We start from the raw sequence: 24,344 nt of genomic DNA, 5'->3' as shown, positions 1-24,344 counted from the left end.
TTGAATTTCAACAACAGTATTTTAGTAAATTTTAAAAAATCTTCTTCCTATAGAAATCTGGTTAAGAAGTACTGTCCCAAACGTTCCACCAAAGATGAAGAGCCAAGGTAAATTATATACCTATTTACGGTTGCATATTAAAGTTTAAAAGAAGACCTATATTTTTGTTATTTAGTAAAATAAATATTATGCCATTAGCTTTTTATAAAGATTTTTAAAAGTTTATTTTAATAAAAAATCATAATGTTTATGAAAGAGGAAACTACTGTTTTTTCTTATGAGGTTGCATACTTCAGGGGGCTTGATAATAGCTTTTTAGAATAGTTGAAGTGTGATTTCTAAGTAATAGGTGGACTGGGACTCCACTTGAATGATGTAGTCTCCAGAAGAAAAGGGTATTTTTTCCATACTTTATTTTGTAGCTGTCAGCTTGTTAGATTCTTGCTTTTACTTTTACAGGTAGTAAAACAATTTGGCTGGTTGGTTTAAAGGATTAATGAAAAGGAATAAGGTTTTCAGGGTAATTTTGGAACTCTGAATAAAAGGTTTGCCTATGAGCAAACCTTTGCCTGTGAGCTTTTTGGCATTCTTAAACAGGGGGATACATGGATAGTTGTAAAATGCAGAAACAAAAGGAGACTAGACTTAAAACAACTTTGTGTGTAATTGTCAGTTGTTAGAGGATTCTCAGGTTTAGTGTTAATGGAGTCCTAGCTGAGCTGTCCACCTTCAGCTTATGTAAGAGTGTTCTGGCAGTGTATTCAAGTAGATCTATACATTTTAATACAGTGATTCTCTTTGTTTCTCTCCTTCCCTCCACACACATTCTTTTTACCCTTATTTTTGCCCCTTCTTACCCCTCTGTGGTGCCAACCATAGCGGCACTTCAATTGCATTCAGGGTGTGGGCAGGCATACAGGCAGCTGTGTCCAGAGCTGATAGCAAAATTGTTCTGTAGATCACCCATCGAGATGCATTTGAGTGGTATAATTGGCAGGTTCTGTCCTCTAGAGCAAGCATATCATCTCTGTAATAGGTTCAGCTGCCAAGCCTAGGAATCCAACCAAGTTCATTCCCAAGCTCAGGGCAGTTAATTGGCAACTTAAGAGATTCCAGTATGCTAAAAGAGCCTGCAGGTAGTATTCTTATTATTTTTTGACCCCAAATATCCTTTTATTTATAAATTAAGACTGCCCGAAGATATATAAACATGTACAACTTGAGCTTAAGCAGGATTCTTTTCATACAAAGTTAATTTAGAGCTAGTAGCTGAGATTTAGGTTGAATATGTTAAAATTTGTTAAGTATCAGGCTCAATCTATAAAAAACATTTATAATGAAAGTAAAAATAAATTTCACCATTTTTAATATGTTTTTGTCAGGTTTACTTCGTGTATAGCCTTTTTTAACATCCTTAACGAGTTAAATGACTATGCAGGACAGCGGGAAGTAGTAGCAGAAGAAATGGCGCACAGAGTTTATGGTGAATTAATGAGATATGCTCATGATCTGAAAACTGAAAGAAAAATGGTAATTCTTGTCATTTTTATACAGTTATAATAGTATATGAAATATTTTCACAGAAATGAAGTAATTACTTTGCTTTTTAAAATAATGTATAGTCATACAGCATAAACTGGTTTTCTATTTCTCTAAATTTCTTCTAGCTAAAATTATCTCAAGACATTCTTGCTAATTTGTGATCCTTTTGGATTTAAGACTGAGGTTTGCTAAATTCCAGCCAGTGGGACAAATCTAGTTTACTGCCTGTTTTTGTTTCCTAGTTACCATGAGCTAAGAATGGTTTTTACATTTTTAGATAGTTGAAAATGAAAAAAAGAATATTTTATGACATGTGAAAATTATATGAAATTCAAATTTTAGTGACCATAAAGTTTTATTGGAACAGGCGCACACTCATTCACTTATATATTGTGTGTGGCTGCTTTTGCATTATATTAGCAGAATTGAATATTTGTAACAGAGACAGAGACCGTGTGGTTTGCAAAGCCTAAAATGTTTATTTGACCCTTTATAGAAAACTTTGTCTACCCCTATTTAGATAATCATGTATTTTCCAAGAGATTATATCTGTCTTAAAGATTATATTTAAAATATTTAAGTAATAGTCTATAAAATGCATTTTAGAGAATTTTTGCTTTACTAATAATCTATTCCTAAGTCTTGATAAAGTTTACATAATTAGTACCTTGAAAATTTAGGCTTTAATTGGTATTGTAATTTAAAAATTTGTTTTGTTTGTTTTTTTGGTTGTTGTTATGATCTTCAGCATCTTCAAGAGGGACGAAAAGCCCAGCAATACCTTGACATGTGCTGGAAACAGATGGATAATGTGAGTTATAGTGTTTTCATGTTTAACATAAAATTTTGTAGCATTTAGCTCTAAATGCTCTTGTGCTTCATATCTATTTGAGTTTAATATTTCTCAATGTAGTATTATTTGTAATTTGACGTTGGTGTAAGTAGAGAATATGAGACCATTTTGTCTGTTTTACTTTTTTCTACATGGTTCTGTACTTGTACCAATTCTATAATCTTCAGATAATTGTAAACATTTAGGAAGATTCTTTTTGACTTTGCCGTTGTTACTATAAAATATTGATAGAGGATAGAAGTAATAAGGAAATATTGATACATCCTAGAAGACCGTGTGACTGAGACTAAGAGAAACTAGATTCTAGTTCTGCCTTTTACTTAGCACCTGATTTTTTCTTGACTTCAGTTTTAGCAAATGAAAAATGAAGACAGTGAACTAGATTATATGAAATGTTTCTTCCAGTTCAGTGATTCTATAATTGAGTGTTTCTAGTACTGGGCTGCTGGTCATAGACTATCTTACTGTAGGAAATGAAGTACTTTATAGGGCAAAATTATAAAAGCATAATAATTATTTACTTTAAAAACTTTCCAAAGGTACTTATTAATGTGGTTTTTCTTAAATATCCTGGCATACAGTCATTTGAAAACCAAGATGTTTACATGGAACATTTTATCTTCTTTACTTAAAACGTTATGCCAAATGATGTGCTGTCATATAAGGTTAATATTCTTTCTTGAACCCTCATGTTAGCAAGCAGTTTACTCTTTCCCTGCATACTTTTATGATGGACACTGTATTCCTTGAAAATTATGCTGAAGGGAGTTTTTCATGTTAATCAATTTAGCTTGTGGTTGTTGGAAAAAGGACAAGTCTGAGATTAAAAAAAAAAAGTATGCATATACGTGTACAGCTTTCAGCTTTTTTTCTTTCTTTTTTAAAGGCATGGATTAAAAGCTTAGATTAAATTTCTACTATATAACTGTCACTGATGTAAGATTCTAATCACCAGTACTGATTGAGAATTCTTAGGTATATTAATAGTCTCTTTTCATTTTTGTTTTGATTTTCTTTCTAATTGGTTTCAGAAAGACTTCTAGGGAGTGTTTACATTTATTAAATTTTAAATTGCCTTAACTAGCATCCTTAGTATCTGCCACACAATGAATGTGTATGTATGTGTGTCTTTCATTTGCACAAAATAACAGACTCCTACACTCATGAGTTATTGGTCCCTTTAAAAACTGGAGTTGACACAAATCATTCCTGTTGATATGTGCTGACTTACCTTTAGAACAATTGTTAGTTATTAAGCAAAAGTCATAAGGGTCATAAAAAACAAGCATCAAAAAATGTAGGAGAGATTTCTTTAAGGCGTTAACAATATCGTGAAATAAAGGTGAGTTCAGCTCAACTCACGTTTATTGAAGGCATCTGTAACATATATTGAGTCTGGTACAAAAGCAAATATGATATGGTCTTGTTTTTGTGGAGCCTGCGGTCTAGTAAGAAAGAGACACAAATATAATTTCTGTGTAATATGTAGAAATATGTGCAGGATGCCTTTTATAGTCCCATGTCTTCATGTCTAATCAAGAAAACGAAATTGTAAAATTCCTATATGTTTGCAATAATTGAGAGGATATTTAAAGAACTAGGAGAGAAAGCTTGAATTAGTGACAGAGTATTGAACATTGAGAAAAAAAAATTTTAAAGACAGTTATTTACCCAGGATAAACAAAATAGGCCCCACTGACATTTAAGTTGAGGGCAGAAGACAGTAGCCTGTGAAGAAGATTTTGAAGGAATGGTCAGAGATTGAGAAGATTGAAGCATCAGAAATGGCAGGTCTATCAGGTGGTTCCAAGTAACAGATCATATGAGTTTATAAGAACAAAGCTCGGAAACAGGTCAGTTCTAGAGTTGGTCAGTAGCTCAGTGATGTCACCAAGGCTGCTTTTTCTATCTGTCCACGTTGCTGTCTTGTCCATGGCCTTTTCCCTCAGGCTTGTCCCTTTATGGTCAACAGTTGATTTAAGCAGCCAAGCACCACATCCTCATTCAGCTGCATGCAGAAGCAGGAGAGAGGAAGCACTTCTCTTCTGTTTCCTCTTATCAGGGAAGGAAAGCTTTCCCAGAAAACCCCAGCAGAATTCTTCATGGGTGCCTTTGACAGGATTAGATTACTTGACCATGCCCCAGCTGTGGGAAGGCTGGTAAAGCAAGTTATCAGCTCTTTTCAGCCTCCGTACAGGGAGGTGGGCTCTTCTGAGAAAGAATAGGGGAGTAGATGTGGCTGTTGATTAGTCTGCGACACAAAGGATGAAGAAAGGGGAATCTTTTCTGGAGTATATCCCTGTATTGTATAATGATATAATATCTTTCAGGGAAGGAGTATTTTTAATATTACTGTACTCATGATTCTTTTGCTGTTGCAAGGAAATTAGTAGGTAGATTTTTTTTCACAAACAATAGGACACTTAATATAAAAGTATTGTTGTGGGCTTCCCTGGTGGCACAGCGGTTGAGAGGCTGCCTGCTGATGCAGGGGACACGGGTTCGTGCCCCGGTCCGGGAAGATCCCACGTGCCGCGGAGCGGCTGGGCCCGTGAGCCATGGCCGCTGAGCCTGCGTGTCCGGAGTCTGTGCTCCACAACGGGAGAGGCCACAGCAGTGACAGGCCCGTGTACCGCAAAAAAAAAAAAAAGTATTGTTGTGTATGAGTTGCCTCAAATTACACCAAAATTAGTAGCTATAGCTGTTCAATTTGAAAACACAGCTCTGAACTGAGTTTCAGAGAATTAACTGTGGAAATTTAATTTTAATCTTCACAGGAAAGTGACATTCTGTATATTACGTATATTCAGATATATTTATGCTTTGAATAAATTTTATGTATCTCATTTGATATCTCATACTAATAAAAATAGTAAGTACATTTAAAATTTTTACCCTGGAAACTAAGGGTAAACTAAAAGCCCGAGCAATAGTTGTGTGAGCTGATACAGTGGCATTTGAAAAGTGGTTCTAGAGGTTTTGGGGTATGGTTTACAGGACCTTGCTAAGGGCTTGGGGTTTAGTACTCACACACTGACAAAGTTTAGGTTTTAGCTCTGTATGTTTGGAGAGTTGGAACTGAAATCCCTGTATAAAGTTTGACTCTTTGAAGGACTAAACCTTTAGCAAAAGGTGGCAGGAACTCTGCCTACTGGCCAAGGGAGGTAGCGAAGAACCTTGTCTCTATCTGAAGGTCAAGGAGTAGGAGGTATCCTGTGAGAAATTTAAACCTTTTGACCTATCTGAATAGTTTTGTAATCCTCAAGACAAGAAATTGACATTGTAACTGGTTAGGTAAATAGAAAATGTTGACATCCTGTGCTTTCTTCTGAGTAATTCTCAGAATACAGGTAGCAAGGCATATATTTTCCAGACAAGAAATTGGAAGAGTCTCTTCTGTGGAATTTAATTAGTTTGAGAGGAAAGACTTAAAGATACAGGCACCATGGTTTCTCCAAGGAAACTGCCTGGCCTTATCACTGTAGAGGAAAAGGCCATAATCCAATTAGCTTTTTTTTTTTTTTAAAAAAAAATATTTATTTATTTATTTTTGGCTGTGTTGGGTCTTCGTTTCTGCGCGAGGGCTTTCTCTAGTTGTGGCAAGCGGGGGCCACTCTTCATCGCGGTGCGTGGGCCTCTCACTGTCGCGGCCTCTCTTGCCACGGAGCACAAGCTCCAGACGCGCAGGCTCAGTAGCTGTGGCTCACGGGCCCAGCCGCTCCGCGGCATGTGGGATCCTCCCAGACCAGGGCTCGAACCCGTGTTCCCTGCATTGGCAGGCAGGCAGGTTCTCAACCACTGCGCCACCAGGGAAGCCCTCCAATTAGCTTTTAAAATAAGAGCAGATAGGCAGGTATCCCCAGACATTTTAAAAAAAACATCTAATGTAGACACCAGAGTATGCAGAAAAACTAGTATGCAGAAAAAAAAGCAACTTTGAAGAAACAGTGACTGTGAAAGGAAATAGAAATTAAAAAGCAAAAACAAGCAAAACCCAGAACTATTATTAACATTTTCTTAGGGAATAGAGAAGTTATTACATCCATGAAATAGGAACAAGATACTATAAAGAAAGGAACATATAAAGAACAAAAAAGAACTTTATGGTAGCAGAAATGAAAAGCTCACTAGAAAGAATGAAATTGAAGAAATCTCTCAAAGTAGAGCAAAATGACAGAGATTGAAAATATGAGAGAAAATATAAGAGAATTAGAGGGACTCATCCTGTATGTTCATTTTCAAGATAATAAGCATCTTAAAAAAGAGAAAACATAGAAAATGGATAGGCAAAATTAATTCAAGAAAATTTCCCCAGAACAGAAAGACATGAGTTTCCAGATGGAAAGGATTTTCCAGGTGCTCAGCACAGTGGATTCACAGCAAGACATATCTTCATGAAATTTCAGAACAATTAGGAGAGAGAGAAGATCCTACCAACCTCCAGAGAGAAAAAACAAAACAAAATAAACATATTTTATGCAAAGAATCAGGGATCAGAATGGGATCAGGAAGCCAGAAGACAGTGGAGTGGTACTTTTACATTTCTGAAGAAAGATTTCCTACTTAGAGTTTCACACCTGGCCAAATTTTATCAGTTAAAATAGATGGAAAGGCATTTTCAGTCATGGAGACTTAAACAATTATCTCTTTTAGGAAGCTTCTTTTAGGAAGCTACTGCTGAATGTGTTCTAGCAAAATAGAGAAATGAACCAAGAAAGGGGCAGGTGTGGAACTAGGAAATAGGAGATTGGAATTAAGGGAGAATTGAAAGGAATACCCAGGAAATGGTGAAGGGAAATCCCAAGGTAACAGTTATTCAGTAGGCCTAGTTTGGTAACCAGTTCAAATTTTAACAGGTTACAAACCTCTGGGTTCTTGATTTCATTAAGAAGATAAAATTGATAGAATTCTGAATATGTTTGAATTAACTGAGGAGAGATGTAAAGAATTGGGGACACTAGGGTTGAATTAGAGAAAAGTACATTGAAAACTAAAGCAAATTTTTTAGAAAAAGACATTAACTTCAGGATAAAAAAATACACAGGAAAGTAAATATATCATATGCTCAGTTGTGAATAGGTTTTGCAAAGTCATACTAATTTGAATTAAATTTAAAAAATTTTAGAGGTCATTCTGGGCAGGTGGTATTCCTGGGACACTTGGAAGAAACAACACAAAACCACTTTGGAGGGATGTTTCCACATTCTAAGCTACATTGGGACTCCATCAAAAAAAAAAAGAAAAGAAAAGAAAAGAAAACAAGCAAACACCAAAACCAATCAACCAAACATATAAAAGCCAAACAAAAAACACCAAACAAACCAAAAAAGTCATGCTTAAGATGAGCTTAAAATAAAAAATTACAAAATACATATGATTATTTTTCTTATTATAAAGAGATTGAGATACATAATGAATATTAACTCAGTCATGCCTATGATTTTTTTTCTTCACAGTCTTATGATGTCTCATATTTAAGGCACATGGTTTGTAATAGTAAAATTCTTTGCTAATTTAGAAAAATTTTACTTGTGTAATTTTACACAGTACACAGTGGCAATACCTTAAAGTTACTTTCTTTTTTATTGAGGTATAGTTGGTTTACAATATTGTGTTGGTTTCAGATGTACAGCAAACTTATTCAGTTATATATATATAAATTCTTTCAGATTATTTTCCAGTATAGGTTATTATAAGATATTGAATATAGTTCCTTGTGCTATGTAGTAAATCCTGTTGCTTATCTGTTTTATGTATAGTAATTTATATCTGTTAACCCCATACTCCTAATTTATCCCCGTTCCCTTTCCCCTTTGGTAACCATAAGTTTGTTTTGTATATACATTCACTTGTATTATTTTTTAGATTCCACTTATAAGTGATATCATATAATATTTGTCTGACTTAGTCTGCTTAGTATGATATTCTAGGTCCATCCATGTTGCTACATATGATAATATTTCATTCTTTTCTTTATGGCTGAGTAATATCCCATTGTATATATATAGCACATCTTTTTTTTTTTTTTTTTTTTGCGTTACGCGGGCCCCTCACTGCTGTGGCCTCTCCCGTTGCGGAGCACAGGCTCAGCGGCCATGGCTCACAGGCCCAGCCGCTCCGCAGCATGTGGGATCCTCCCGTACCGGGGCACGAACCCGCGTCCCCTGCATCAGCAGGCAGACTCCCAGCCACTGCGCCACCAGGGAAGCCCCTATAGCACATCTTCTTAAACCAGTTGTCTGTTGATAGGCATTTGGGTCGTTTCCATGGCATAGCTATTGTAAATGGTGCTGCTGTGAACATTGGGGTGTATGTATCTTTTCAAATTAGAGTTTTCGTCTTTTCTGGATATATGCCCAGGAGTGGGACTGCTGGATCATATGTTAGTTCTAGTCTTAGTTTCTTGAGAAACCTGCATACTGTTTTCCATAGTGGCTACACTGATTCGCATTCCCACCTTGTAGGACAGTTCCCTTTTCTCCACACTCTTTCCAGTGTTTATTATTTGTAGACTTTTTTGATGATAGTCATTCTGACCAGTGTGAGGTGATACTTCATTGTGGTTTTGTTTGCATTTCTCTAATAATTAGCTATGTTGAACACCTTTTCATGTGGCTGTTGGACATCTCTATGTCTTCTTTGAAGAAATGTCTGGGTCTTCTGCCCATTTTTTGATTGGGTTTTTTTTTGATATTGAGGTGTATGAGTTGTTTATATATTTTGAATATTAACCCCTTATCAGTCACATCATTTGCAAACATTTTCTCCCATTCCATAGGTGTTTTTATTTTGTTGATGCTTTCCTTTGCAAAAGCTTTTAAGTTTGATTAGGTCCCATTTGTTTAGTTTTGCTTTTACTTCTTTTGCCTCAGGAGACTGATCTAAGAAAGTATTGTTGCGATTTATGTCTGAGAATGTTTTGCTTATGTTCTCTTCTAGGAGTTTAATGGGGTCCTGTATTATGTTTAGGTCTTTAATACATTTCGAATTTATTCATTTTTTTTTTTTTTTTGCGGTACGTGGGCCTCTCACTGTTGTGGCCTCTCCCGTTGCAGAGCACAGGCTCCAGACACGCAGGCTCAGCGGCCATGGCTCATGGGCCCAGCCGCTCCGCAGCATGTGGGATCTTCCCGGACCGGGGCACGAACCCGTGTCCCCTGCATTGGCAGGTGGACTCTCAACCACAGCACCACCAGGGAAGCCCTCGAATTTATTCTTATATAAGGTGTTGAGGGAGTGTTCTAATTTCATTGATTTACATGTAGCTGTCCAGTTTTCCAAATACCACTTGCTAAAGAGGCTGTCTTTTCTCCATTGTATATTCTTGCCTCCTTTGTCATAGAGGTGTGTCGTAGGTGTGTGGGTTTATTTCTGGGCTGTCTTTTTTGTTCCATTGATCCATGTCTTTTATTGTGCCAATACCATGCTGTTTTGATAACTGTAGCTTTATAGTATTGTCTGGAATCTAGAAGGGTTATGCCTCCAGCTTTGTTCTTTTTCCTCAGGATTACTTTGGCAATTCTGGGTCTCTTATCGTTCCATATAAATTTTAGTATTATTTGTTAACTTCTAAATGAGATAAATCTAATTTTATTTTTCAGCATTTTAATTTTTTTTAACAGAGTAAAAAGAAATTTGAAAGAGAATGTAGAGAGGCAGAGAAGGCACAACAGAGTTATGAAAGATTGGATAATGATACTAATGCAACCAAGGCAGATGTTGAAAAGGTAAGAAATAATCCAAACTGACTTTAATATCAAAATATTATTACTTGCATATGGAGAGTAGTTACAATATTTGTGTTGGTATTAGAGTTTCCTCGAGATACACTACATCTAAATCTAAGATACACAAATATTTGCATACTTTACACATAGTGGTCTGAGAAAGTAATTAGAATAAAATTAATATATTAATGTCAACTGCATTCTGAGTGTATAGGAAAGACATAGTTGCTATTAGGAATGAGTTTCTATCCTATTTAAAAATAAGATAGAAAGTCTAAGGTATGTTGATGGGGTATGCAAATAGAGGCTGGATAATGTGCTTCCCAACTATACAGAAGGGAAAACATGATAAAACTGTCAGAAGTGTAATATCAACTATTTGTTTATTATTTGATTAATTCAGTCGTTCATTTTGGAAAACTGAATTCTCTCTTGTCATTCACTGACTCATTCTGGGCCAGATGTTCTGTAACATTACTGTTGGTAGGATCAGCCCTGTAACTTTTGCTGCTTAGCTTCTCCTTCTCCCCTGCTGTATGTTCTTTATCTTAGGACATTTGACACAGTGATAGTGCTGAAATGTTGGGATTTTGAAAAATAGATGAACCTTACTCCATGTTTTTGTATATACAAAGGCCCAACATTAGTATATTTTCTCCTTCGAATTTTGTAATTTCCTATAGCATCAGAACAAGAAAAAGCAAGAGGAAAGGAATAATTTATTTTCTACCTTCCATTTTCTTTACCAGTTTTTAAAAACCCCAAAATCATATACATTTCAGGTTACAATTACCTTAAAGTTCTTCTAGTATAACTTATGATGGCGTTTATCTTGTCTACCCTATTTTTAATAACATATCTCTTATGATAGTAAGTTCCCTGTTATTGGGAATATAGAGTCTTAAAATAGTCTGTTCATTTTTTTAAAAAAAATTACCATTTCCTTATGTTGACCCCATTTGTCTCCCTGTTCAGCTTTAGTTTCTTTGAGGTACCAGAAAAATAACAAATCTATATTTTTCTCAAAATAGGTTTTTAGATATTTGTAGCAGATTATCTACCCCTAGATGAACTATTGTGTTTCTTCACCTATTGCACATATGAAATATCTTCAAGTTACTTTTCAGACATCTTCAAGTTAATACTTTCCTTTGGATACCAATTTAACCAATATTCTTTGTTACCTCAAATTGGGTATAGTTCAGTCTGATCAGTTCTGAGTTTGATTACCTCCTTTGTTTTGAACACTAAATTTATGTTAATTATACCCTAAATGTATTTTGGGCAACCACATTGTTTGGCTTGACTCTCATTGAGTTTATGGTTAACTGAAATCCCCATGTCTTTTCACATATGGTGTGGTATAAGAATATGTGTCTCAGACAGAACTTGTACTGTTGGTCTTTTAAACGTATATGCTACATCTGTATCAATTATTAGATTTGATCCTGCTGTTAAGATTTTTGGATCCTGATTTTGATCATCCACTATATTAATTTCAGGTATCATGTCATACACATAATGTGTTATCATTACTTGATAAAAATGTGGACCACAACACTTGCAAACAGCCCTATTTTATATATGGGAAACTTCCTTGCTGGTTGACATTGACTCCTTAAGAACTCCTTTGACTTATTATCAAACATCAATTGAATACATAGTTTATGTACTAGGCAAGTTAGGCGAACTCTTTAACTGGACTCTCATTTTTAACTTATTCATTTTGTCTATAAAGGTATCTTTAGAGACAGGTCAGACGTCTTGAAATCTAGATATAATATGTCTACTAGTTAGTTTCACCTAACTAGTTCAGAATTTTTATGTTTATATCTTCCTTTTTTATTCTTATTTGTTTGCAACCCCTTTAATTATTAGAGAATTAGGAAAACTTTGAGGTTTTACTTTAGATACCAGAGAGTAGAGGAATTCTGTTTTAAGTGACCAGGAAGGGAAGGGAACATAGTTTCAAGTTACTACTTATGAAAGTTTAAAAAAAAAGCATAAAAAAACAGGTGAAGAGGGAGCAGGCCGAGTATCTTCCTAAAGAAAAGGAAGTCAGTTGCACAAAACCGTGAATATACCTAACGCTATCAAACTGTACACTTAAAAATGATTAAGATGGTAAATTTTATGTTATGTGTATTGTGTGTTTTGCTACAATTAAAATTTTAAAAAAATTTGATGAAATATAAAAAGAAAAAGAAAGAAAGAAAGGAAAGGCAGTAGATGTGAAACCCAGAATATGCCAGGGAAGGTGTCAATTGTTTTAGCTTCTAGCCTTATTCTCTTACATAACCTGCTGGAGCCTTTCTCCCAGGCCTTGGGAGTCACAGCCAGTGACTTGGAACATGAGGAGCTTCCTCTGAAAGAACCATTGTGGGTAGGGAATATTCTGGAAACCTTTTATTCCATCATAGTTTGTGAGAGGAAGGAGAAAAGGGAAAGGAGTGAATGAATGTGTACTTAACGATCCCAGGTTAGAACTTGAAGTATATTTTTCTGTAGAAATATTTTGGGCCATGGTGTTTAGTTTTCATAGTACTTATTTATTTTAATTTTCAAGTACACTGTGGATTAAATGGATTTTTGTGGACTTATCTGAGATCTTGACTGCCATGTATTTCTGTAGGTCAGTTTATTTCTGAGTTCAGAAGAACTAACTTGTAGACCTACTGTTAGAAGGTTAGGGATTACAATTGTAAAAACTAGAATTAGAATAATCAAGTGTATTCGCAATGTGCTTTTATTGATATAATTTTCAAAGCACTCTCATCTAACATGATTTATAGCTTGGAACACTGAAAAATTTTCAATTCTTATTTTGTTTTTTTCTATTACTTTATAACAATTGAGAAAATTGTTTAGATTCCTCTCCAATAAATCTAGATTTGTGCTGTTTGTATTCTGATGTTCTCACCAATGAATCAGTAGATGGTACTAACATTCTTATTCAAAAAGCATTTCTATAAGACCTTCCTTGAGATGAACAGAACTATATTCTAAATAAGCATTCTTTAAATAAAGTACCTGTGGATTTGTATAGCGGTAGAAATTATTGTTAAGCATTACATTATCCCCAAATCCCATTTTTACTATTACTTGGTTTCACTGTGGTTCTGGGTTGGATATAACTGGATTATGTTTAAAGAAATGTTTTACTGCTAACTTTGTAACTGTCTAAATTATTCCTGATGCTATTTTTCTCTTCTGATTAAAAGCTTACTATTTCAAACCATAATGTTGTCATTTATTTAATTAAAAAAATCTGAATTTGTTAAGGAGAAACTTTATTTTCATGGATTATTGTAAGGGGGAGGATTTATTATTGCAGTAAGAAAAAGGGAATATTGCAACAGGGAGACTGGCCATAAGATCTGTAAGCCTCTCCTTTACTTTTAAATGATATCAGTAGTTAGAAAAAGTCTCGTTTTAGTATAACTTCTAGAAAAGTGAATTAGCTGTGATTTTGTTGCTCATCTTGTCGTTGGTGATGATTTGGACCAATTTGCCTCTAGGCTAAACAGCAGTTGAATCTACGTACACATATGGCTGACGAAAATAAGAATGAATATGCCGCACAATTACAAAACTTCAATGGAGAACAGCACAAACATTTCTACGTAGTGATTCCTCAGATTTACAAGGTAAAATTTAGAGATGTGAAATTAACCTAATTTTAGATACGGAAGAGCTAGTCTTTAAATGTAAAACTTTAAAATTTCAGGCATCAATCAGAATGTTTCTAGATTCACTAGTTAGTCATCAAGATTGGTGATAAGAAATTTATGATTATAGATGTGAAAAGTAGATTTTTTTCTGACTGAAATCACAGATTTTCCTACAGATTTATTAGTAGTATATTAAACAGTTCACTCAAACAATGACATTTTCTAGATAAATTTTAATACTATATTATTAAGTCTTATGAGATGGGAGAATTCATTGGAATTGTGTATTGTAGTCTGCTCACTTAGAATTTGGATGTAGCTTTTTGACACTATAACAGAATCATTGGCATTAGTCCAGATGGCAGAAATAAATCTTAAGAAATGCATTTGCTAGCCTGGTTTTTGCCTGCTTATCTTCCTAGCTGCCAGATCATAAATGTAATTCAGGCTTATAAATCCCATCCATCATCATTTGATGATACTAATTGCCAAACGGCCCTCAGGTAAGGACTCCGGAGGTTAAATTATGTTACCGCCTATTCTAGAAAGAAGAGAAATTAGAGAAAAGAGATTTAGTGAAACAGTGTTGAAAACAGTAGTACCTGAGAGAGCAGAGCTTTTGTGAAAAGAGTGTCAGTCCAAATACACCTTTTTTTTCTTGGAGGCAAGTTAGAAGTACAAAGGAAGCATAGTGAGAGGTGATGGACTAGAGAGGGTATCAGATTTCAGTCATTTAATCCAGAGCGTCTAGTCAGCCTGTCCTCACTCTGTGGTGCTTTTCTAAACTTACCAGCTACGCCTTCATATTCTGGGGAGACCTTAACTTGGAGATCCACTGCTTTTCTGTGTTTTGGGGCTTGATCCTTTTGTTTGTACTTTGCTATGGAGCAGTCTTGCCACTTTGTGATGCTGGGCGCAGTTCTTTTGTGAAAATGCAGGTCTCAAAATAAATTCCCAGGCTTTGGGAAGTAAAGAGGAAAAAAGTAGTATGAAGGCTTTGGGAGCTAGGGGACTTCAGCAGTGTAGTTGCTTCCTATGAGAAAGAAAGGTCATTGTTGACAAATAAGAAGTGTCAAAAAATGCCTTTAAGGTATTCGGCATAATTGTGTCCTGGCATAATTCTTAGTGCCATGTGCCAATGAATTTTTGAATTGTAGGGATTCCATACATGTATCACTTTGACCTTGTGGCTTCTTGTTTTTCCTCTTGTGTCTCCAACCTTTCGATAGTCACTTTGAGCTGTAGAATGTGGTAGGTTTGGGTACCCATTGGTATGTGGTCAACTGTGGATTCTTGGTCCAGTCAGATCTTACCAAAATGTTCTGAACTAACTTAAGGGTTTAGAATGCTCACACTTGTATATGTTTTATGCCAGTTGCTTAAAAAGGAAAAAAAATGTGTCAAAATTTTGTGTTAAAATGAAACTTTTCCTAGAGCATAAACAACAATAACTGCTCTGACTGAAGAATGAACGGTGGAGGTTGTATGAAACAGAGATCTGGTAGCCTGTAGGGGGTCCTTTAGAAGGCTTGAAAACTGTTGTCACCTGGTTTTAGGATATACTAAAAGCCTTGTATATATATTTTTTTGCTACTTCACAGACCTCAAGTTTTAAGTACTTTAAGTCTGTAGCACTTGTTAAAAGGTATTTACAACAGTGTAACTGTTAGGGTAGAATCTTTGTGGGTTTTTTTTTTTTTTTGGAAGGGGGCTGCTTCAGAATGAAAAGAAAATTCAGTTTTCCTTTTTTTTTTTAAATTCCTAATTATTAGCAACTACAAGAAATGGATGAACGAAGGACTATTAAACTCAGTGAGTGTTACAGAGGATTTGCAGACTCAGAACGCAAAGTTATTCCCATCATTTCAAAGTGTTTGGAAGGAATGATTCTTGCAGCAAAATCAGTTGACGAAAGAAGAGTAAGTGTTTTATAATTAATTTGAGTAATATATTTGGTTTAAGTTAGTGAAATGAATTGGGAAAGGGGGGAAGTAATTGATGGTTAGCTGATTTTAAGTTATATTCTGTAGAAGTAACTTATTGCCAGACTCCTTTGGGCTGTAAGGATCATTCTAAACACTAATATTCTAATTGTTTAAAAGGAAAGAGTTCTAATGCTTCTCTTTCCTTTCCCCACTAATTTTTCAGTTCTACTCCAAGAGTATAACTAACCTATGAACTGTATGTTAAAAACTGTATGATACTGTTAGTCTAGTGAAAGTTTAAAGAAGGAAATGGTCAGATCTAGAGTTGTAAGAGTTGCTTGTAACCACAGGAGTTGGTACTTGAGCTGCATTTTGAAGCCTGAGGAGTGTATGGAATGATGGCTCAAGAGAAAAGAAGGAGGGCATTATGAGTAGAAGGTACTGCCTTCAAGAAGCCCTGCTTCTCTTGAAGAAGTAAATCTAATCACATTATATCTTGATTAAGGTCTAGAAAAGGTCTTGTACCTGGTCATTTATCAGTAAATGTTGATTTAGTGACTGAGAAGCTAAGGTTAACAGAAAATGAGGATATGAGGGAAAAGGAAGAGAAGAGAACCAGTGTTTGGGGAGTGCCAAATATGTACTACGTATTTTAGTTTTCATGGCAAGTTGGTTTTATATGAGTGAAAGTCTTTCTTGTAACAGAATTTTGACTTAAATTTAAAAAAGGAAAGAAGATTTTGGGGTTCTTTGGGAATTCAAACATACATTTATGTTTTGGTATAGCTGCATCCAAGGTTACAAATATAGTTAGGTCCTTCTCCTCTCTCCCTCTTCTTACCCTTTAGCAGATGATTGGTGGGGGTGGCATTAGTGACAAAAAAAAAGTAAGGTATGACCTAAGGATGACTTTTGACTAAATGATAGGCAAAATGTACTACCAACAGAGATAGGGAATAAAAGAGGAGAGCTGGTAGGGGTGGGCGAGGAGTTTGTAGAGATAAAGTATTCTGTTTGCAAATAATGATTTTAAGGTGTCAATAGAACATTCAGATAGAGGTATGTATGTCCAAAATCAATATATAACACTTATGTGTGTTTTAAAGTTTTGGGTAAATGGTGCTAAACTTTATTTCAGAGTTAATTTTTGCACTCAGTATTGTTTGTTAGATCTTTTTTCATTGTTCTGTTAACATTTCCTCGTATGTCTTTAATATATTTTATTTATCCTTTCCCCTGTTGCGTGAATGAAAGCCTTTCTACTTGTCTCTTACCCTCTTTTACAATTAGATGCCCTTTCTTCTTTTCCATAGGTCACCTTCTTTGGAGACATCCTGTAAAACAGAAAACCCTTTTCCTTTAAAACTTAGAATTTCTACTTGAGAATAACCCTGAGTGAAAACATCCGTGAACATTACAAATTAATAAAGTAGTAATTTGTAAATTATTTTTCTATAGGAATTAAAATATTTATGGTTTATTACATATTCACAGGAAGCAATTATTCACTTTAAACCTTTAATAAGTATTGTAGAATTATTTCTTTAAATTTTTATTTGTTATTCTCTAACACAGATTAAGGTTTTTGAAAGCTAATATGGTATCATAAGCAAATGAAATGGTTAAAAAAAAACATGTTTCTTGTGTATAGGACTCTCAGATGGTAGTAGACTCCTTTAAGTCCGGATTTGAACCTCCAGGAGACTTTCCATTTGAAGATTACAGTCAGCATATTTATAGAACCATTTCTGATGGGACTATCAGTGCATCCAAACAGGAAAGTGGGAAGGTGGATGCCAAAACCACAGTAGGAAAGGCCAAGGGCAAGTTGTGGCTCTTTGGAAAGAAGCCAAAGGTAAAAGTCATAAAATTCCTCTATGCTAATAATTTTGTTTTAGTTTGTCATTTAAAATGATGTAGGTATTGAATGGATAATGGTTTACTATTAATAGAGAATAAATATTTTGATTTGAATGATTCAATTAACTTTTCACTTAGTAGAAACATAGAATTTTGTACCTTAATAGTAAAAATTATTTCTGGATTTAACATTTGACTGCCATATAAAAATGAGTAAAAATACTAAATAAGCTGTTAACATCTCTTAAATTATATGCTTTTGAAATTTCATTTGTATGTAGTTTCAGTTCAAATTTTTTCAGAATCATTACGATCTGACTCTAAGATCACAAAAATTGCAGTTCTCAGTTGGAATGAATGATTGACCACAGCAATAATAAAATGTCAGATTAGGTCTTATAGATCATACTAATAAGGTTATTTTTATTATCCATGTGAATATTTAATGGGAAGGGCTCAATGCGTGTGTTATTTGAAGTTTAAAAAAATCTCTAGTTTACTAAGAGAATCTCTCTTAACCTCCTGTTGAAACCCATCTTTTGATGTGCTGTTTATTTTAGATAGATAAATTTAGCTCAGCAGGTGAGCAAATGGAATAGATGTGTGCTTAATCTTCTTATCAATTTAATGACTATAAAGTGTCATAATCAGGAGAATAGATATGTATTTTTAATCTGATGTTCTGTATTAAAGTATACATGATTATTTTAATTCATTTTTCTGATCTTGACATACGAATGTAGATAAAATTTAACTCATTATAATATACCTGTAAATATCTTTAAAAGCACAGTTATAATTAACTCAAGCTTTATTCATGCTTTTCATAACATTGTCCCATTGAGAAGTTGAGAGGTGAGACTTTTTTTAAAGTCAGATCAGAGTAGCTAGGAGAGCTTAGAAAAACAAGGAATACTGAATTTTTTTAAAAAAAAGAGGTGCAACAGGGATGAAATAGAAACAGTTTTGAGAGGAAAGCCACAACGTAATGAAATTATTTTGCCTATTTATGATAATCAGTTACAATTTTAATATTTTATTTTAATAGACATTGACTATTTAGATAACTTTAACTGTAGCTGCTGCCTTTATCTCTGACAAGTATTATAGGTTAAGTATAACTAACTAGGTGGTGCTAATATTCTAGAAATCGGAAGAGAATTTTTTTGTCTAGGTCATATTGCTCTCTCTAACCTTATAATTTGTATACACTCTATATTTTCAGTCTGTCAGCTTGTAAAAAAGTGATGAAGTGGTACATTTTTAAAAGTAAATTTGACTTTTTAAAATGACAGTTTTGGCAAAGCTATGTTAACTTTCTTATAATATTTTTATAGAAAACCTTATTTGAGATATATTTTGTAAAAAGTATGTTGCCAAAAATAGAATTTTCATTTAGGAAAAAAAGCTATGCACATTTGGCTTATTGATTCCTTTCTTTATTTCCATATTAGCCACAGTCCCCACCCTTAACCCCTACTAGTTTATTCACATCCAGTACTCCTAATGGGTCCCAGTTTCTCACATTCTCCATTGAGCCCGTGCATTATTGTATGAATGAAATAAAAACAGGGAAGCCCAGAATTCCTTCTTTCAGAAGTCTCAAAAGAGGGGTAAGTTTAATAATGGGTTAAAATGCATGATGGCCTATTGTGTGTGTACTGTGGCTTTTAATACTCTCCACCCTCATTATAAGGCTCTCTCCTATATATATGTAGTTTAAAACACGACAGAATGAAGTATAGCCGCCCTCAAGTTAAAAACAACTCCTCTTTATAACATTTGAAATGCTCACCCATAAAAGAATGGTATTATAAAGAGGGTGCTGGGTACCATCATATTAGCTATTTTTTTTGTTGTTGTTGTTTATGTGAAGTCATATGTTCGCCATTGTCTTGTAATGTATTTACATTTTTAAGACTTTCAGTAATTTGTCACTGGACTTACTCATGTAATAATTTGTCACTAATGACCTCTGCGAACTTATAAAGTATTATTTTGTTGGCAAAAAAAATCAAGTTCTATTTTAATTTTAATGGCCCTACTTTCAGAAGCATAAAACACAGTTTCCAATAGTTAAATAAAAAAGCAAAGATAGGCATGTTAAATATCAAGATTGTAGATCAATTAAGATAATATATTAGAAAGTACTTTGTAAGTTGTAAAGCCTATAAAAATGCTAGATATTATTGAGTAATGGTTATATGGAATTTGTATTGAGTAATTGTTACAGGAAGTATTTTTTACCAAATATTTCCTTTTTTTTCCCCAATAGGCTAGCCTTTGGCATTTACTTAAAACTAAATATACTCTGCAAATGAAAAGTTTTAGAATAGTAAAAAGCAAATATTAAATTGTTTCTTAGCAACAACTGTTATACTACTGATAAATTAGTGTTACTTCATTATGTTAGTCTAATTTCTTTTATGATCTGATTTTAAGACCGTGTTTGTAATATTCATAGCTCATAATTTAGATACATTTATGAGATTTGTATGAGCATTTGTTTGGACATATAAAAAACATAGGTGTGATACTCCACCAATGAGAACTGAGAGTCTAGTAGTGTCATAAGAACTCTGATCATGAACAGCAATACACTCACTCTTGGACTCACTCTTCCTTGCAATCCCTCTCTCTTCCTTTCCTTTCCCTGCTTCTCCTCCCTTCCTCTCTCCCTCTGTTCTTTCTCTCCCTTTCATTTCTTTCTTCTTTTTCCTTCTCTGTCTAGCCTGTGTGTTTCTCACTGTTTGTAGCCCTTTCTATCTTCAAATTGCTTTAGTTGGGTTTCTCTTCTGGCCACATGTGGACAAGATACATTAATTTAGGGCAGGATTACATTATTATTTACATTTCCATTGAAACAGTATGACAAACAATTGGTATCAGTAGTGCAGCAGAAATATCCTAGTGTATTATGTTCTTTTTGGGACTTCCTTTTTTCCTATAATGACGTGAACTTCTTTGCATCTACCTTTTCTAATTCTGTATGTGAATGATATAGGTAAATTTCATGACATTTTGAAAAGTCCCTGTGAATGAGTCTGTATTATACCTACAAGCACCATAGGTGCCTGTTATCACTTTTCAAAGCTCTTATCACTTGTTTTAAAAGACTTTAAGAAATCATACGTGGGATTTCTATTGCCTGAACAATAGAGTAGAATTAATTCCCATCTTTCTTCTCTTTGATGACTTAGACTTCATTAAATATTACGCTTTTTCATAAATCATGAGAAAGTACAAATAGTAATTTCTAGTAGCCATATTTTTGTAATCACGTATGTGTCCTACATATCGAGTCTACCAGGCCCAGTTACAGTACCCTACACAGTATAGTCATAGAGGTATGAAGTAAATATAATTCTTTGAAAAAAGTTTAGGCAGTTAGAATTGGGAGCCCTGGAGAGAGAAGCTTAAATATGTGCCATCTTCATTGTTATTGAATAAATCTATTGGTAGAATTTTATAACCGTAGAACTTAAAAGTATCTGCGGGGTCATTATTTCTCGTATTTCCACATATTGCTTTAATTTAAAATATTAGTACATTTGGCGGGGGGGTGGGGGGCTAGTTCCAGAAGGCCAAAATGGCCCCACTTTTATTATTAGTTATCATGCCAAAGAAAAAAGCAGTATGCAAGATGGAAAATATGACAGACAAACTAACTAGAGATTGGAGAATAGAGCAGGAAGTAAAGTTTATTACCTTGGCATTGAGAAGTTTCTTTCTATTTTGATTGGTATTTGGTAGTTTACTAGATACTATTTCGAAATTATGTTTTCTTCCACTTAAGAATTTTCTCAATATAGAAAAAGAAGATAAGCTTTAAGAAGCCAGTTTATGTGTTTTTACATGGATTTCCATGTAAGTCCATTAAACTTACAAAGTCTTAAGGTTTCATAAAGCTGATGAGTTGTACCATTCAAAGCAGAAACTCTCGTTTTGAGCTATATATTTGTTACATCATTTTTCCTAAGTACCTGCTTTTGGCTTTTCTAAAAATTTATAATTTCTTTTTCTCTCATTCTTAAGAAAACCTATTGTATACAGTTTGCAGTATCTTTAAGGATATGAGAAATGTTATATTGGACCAGTGTTTTTGAATTTGATGGTGGTACTGGTAGACTTTCTCTGAGGGATGAGGGTTTATAATTTCCTTCTGTGACATCAAGATCTAACCTTAAATAGATATTTGGTGCACACCCAAACTTAACTACTTAATATAAAAATGAATAATTTTTACTCTATAACTACTTCATTGGAGCTTACTGGGTACTCCTTGTTTTTTTTTTTAGAAGTATATTTATCTAGCAGTATCAAGTCCATGTTTTCTTTTTAAATTATTCATGATATTATAGACTTCTAGAGTCATTTTTGTAAGCTTTTATTTATCCAGAATACAGTTCTCAGGATTTTCCTGTCTTTAACTTAAATACACATAATAATTTGAATTGCCTGACTGATTTCCTTTTTAGGTCCCTTATGTATTTATTAAGATATAGTGGGTATGTGAAATTTTCTAGTTACAGGGATATGAAAATTGCATATGAGAGTATAGTATTTCTCTATTGAACGTGAATTGCTTAAAAAAAAAGACAAAATATATTTCTAATATTTTACAAAGAACTTTAGTTTTTAATATCCCCAAATCTAAGGTTAATGAACTGTGAATTTATTTTCTAATTGATAGTAAAACTAGGTTAGCTAAAAACTGAAGCATTTGATATTTCAGTTATAATTATATTATTGTTTTCTCTAAAACTATTAATATAGAAACTGAAAAAATAGTTTGTATCACTTAGAAATTTAGCTGGTGGAGATTATCATAAAAGATAAATTCAAATGCTTTACCTATTTTGTTTCTTATCATCTATATGATTTTGTTTTAATAATATTTATAGAAGACCATAAATATCTTTTTAAAATTTAAACCTTCTAATCTTCTTACCAGGAATTTTGTCATAGCAAAATAAGTTGTGGTTTTTGTTCCCTGAAACTACTGACAGTCTAAAGAATGTTAAGCTTAATTTGGAAAGATAATGGATAGCGTATGTCATCTTTTCTTATCATCGTAACCATTAATATATATGGCCAGTTCATCAGAGATAAAGGGTAGATATTTTTGTCAGCTATTTATTAAAATCTATATTTTTTATGTGAAGTTCTACCTGACATCTTCCATATTCTCTAAAACATCATGACTTAGAAAATAGGGACAAGTAAAAATTTTAGAGGTCGCTAAACAAATGAAATGGATATGAAGATGAACTTTGCAAAGCTCTGCCGAGTATTATGGGTCACAATGTGTGTGTGAGTGTGTTTGTGCGCACGCATGTGCATGTATACACGTGTGGATGGCAGACAGATGCAGTGCCAGTTGCAGAATCCTGGTAACTCATAGAATGTGGGTGATATATAAATATGCATATATATATTCACAATATGAGAGGACTTTGTGCTATGTCATTTCACATTTTCAGAAAGAATAAATTTTAACCAGTTTTCTAAAAATTGAAGTTATGTATTTTTAGTGTTGCTTTTCGAGCACATGGATTTCAGAATGAAAACTGAGAAATGGAAGCTATATCTTCAAAGCAAAATTCAACCCATATGTTTGTGTCCATTAGCAAATATGTATGGGAAACTTGAATCTGGGTGACTCATTATTATTTTGATAATAGTGTGTTTTTTAATGTGTCCGTACATTAAAAATAGCACCTTAAAACTAAAGTAGAAATGTTACCCTTACTGACCCATAGTATATTTAAATTCAAAACAGTATTTTGAACTATAATAATTCAGATAATGGTGTTTTGTTTAATGCATTGGGAAGAGTATTCCATTCTTTAATACTACATCTAATATTTATTTTAAATGGCTAATATTAAATCTTTTATATTCACCTTTTCAAATATTAGTATTTTGAGAGTGAACAGCTATGTAAGTGAAATCCACTTATGTAAAAATTGTTTTTTAAAGAAGAAAATACGTGTTTACTGATAGAATGATTACTATTTACTTTTGCGTTTCAGTTGCACTTGGAAAATATCTGCCCATTATCATCAGTGTATATATTTTTTTGCAAGTAATTTACTTTCCCAAAAGTGTGGCTAAAATTGTTTTTCTGGCATAATTGTTTGGATTGTGAAATGTACATGATTTATTTTAATATTGTAAAAAAAAGAATAAGTTATTGCATCTTCTGTATTATGGTTTCATGTGAATAATATACCATTTCTTTCTGTTTTCCATTGAACTATTCAGTGGTCGGTGAAGATGGTAAGCCTTATGTGCTGATCTATATACTGTGCCAACATTAAATAATCACAAAACATTGTTTTGTTTAATTCAAAACAAAGTGGTAACGTACATCCCCACATGTTACCTTGTATGTCTTTTCTTTTTATAATTTAATCCATAGTCCAACACATGCCAGTACCTCTGATGTCATAAAATTTTATAATAATGTGGTTAACTGTAACTCATTAAGTTCTTAAATGTTATTGGGTGGAGTCTTTGTCATGTTACAGAGAATGAAATTATAGTTAAACGTCATTTTAAAAGTTACATGGTAGAACAAAAGTTTATGTTTTTACAAAAGAAAAATTAAACAAAAATGATTTTTCTTAACACTCTTTAAAAAGATCATATAAGTTTGATTTGTAGTTTATCACAAGAATCATTAGATTTTCCAAAATGTAAGAAAGAAAGATTTCTTGCTCGTTTCATTAGAGAGTCAGTGCTTTCTTCTTGTCTACTAATG

General features: G+C 33.7%; 1 protein-coding gene across 2 annotated transcripts in view; it reads left to right on the top strand.

Moving 5' to 3' along the window:
* FNBP1L (formin binding protein 1 like) overlaps positions 1 to 24,344 on the top strand; it is a 120,296-nt gene that overhangs the window by 83,117 nt on the left and 12,835 nt on the right. The window contains exons 3-11 of one of the 2 annotated variants that reach the window (XM_060139559.1): positions 54 to 107; positions 1,383 to 1,530; positions 2,291 to 2,353; positions 10,018 to 10,122; positions 13,641 to 13,769; positions 15,566 to 15,712; positions 17,370 to 17,573; positions 19,033 to 19,191; positions 23,846 to 23,860. In XM_060139559.1, the coding sequence (XP_059995542.1) occupies positions 54 to 107; positions 1,383 to 1,530; positions 2,291 to 2,353; positions 10,018 to 10,122; positions 13,641 to 13,769; positions 15,566 to 15,712; positions 17,370 to 17,573; positions 19,033 to 19,191; positions 23,846 to 23,860 (1,024 nt within the window). The remainder of the gene's footprint in view (positions 1 to 53; positions 108 to 1,382; positions 1,531 to 2,290; positions 2,354 to 10,017; positions 10,123 to 13,640; positions 13,770 to 15,565; positions 15,713 to 17,369; positions 17,574 to 19,032; positions 19,192 to 23,845; positions 23,861 to 24,344) is intronic. The other variant, XM_060139560.1, reaches the window with a different exon arrangement.

Source organism: Lagenorhynchus albirostris, chromosome 2 (genome assembly GCF_949774975.1).
Source record: "Lagenorhynchus albirostris chromosome 2, mLagAlb1.1, whole genome shotgun sequence".
In the NCBI taxonomy this organism is placed as follows: Eukaryota; Metazoa; Chordata; class Mammalia; order Artiodactyla; family Delphinidae; genus Lagenorhynchus; species Lagenorhynchus albirostris.
Note: the sequence above shows the minus strand (reverse complement) of the source record. Positions and strands in the feature narration are given on the sequence as shown.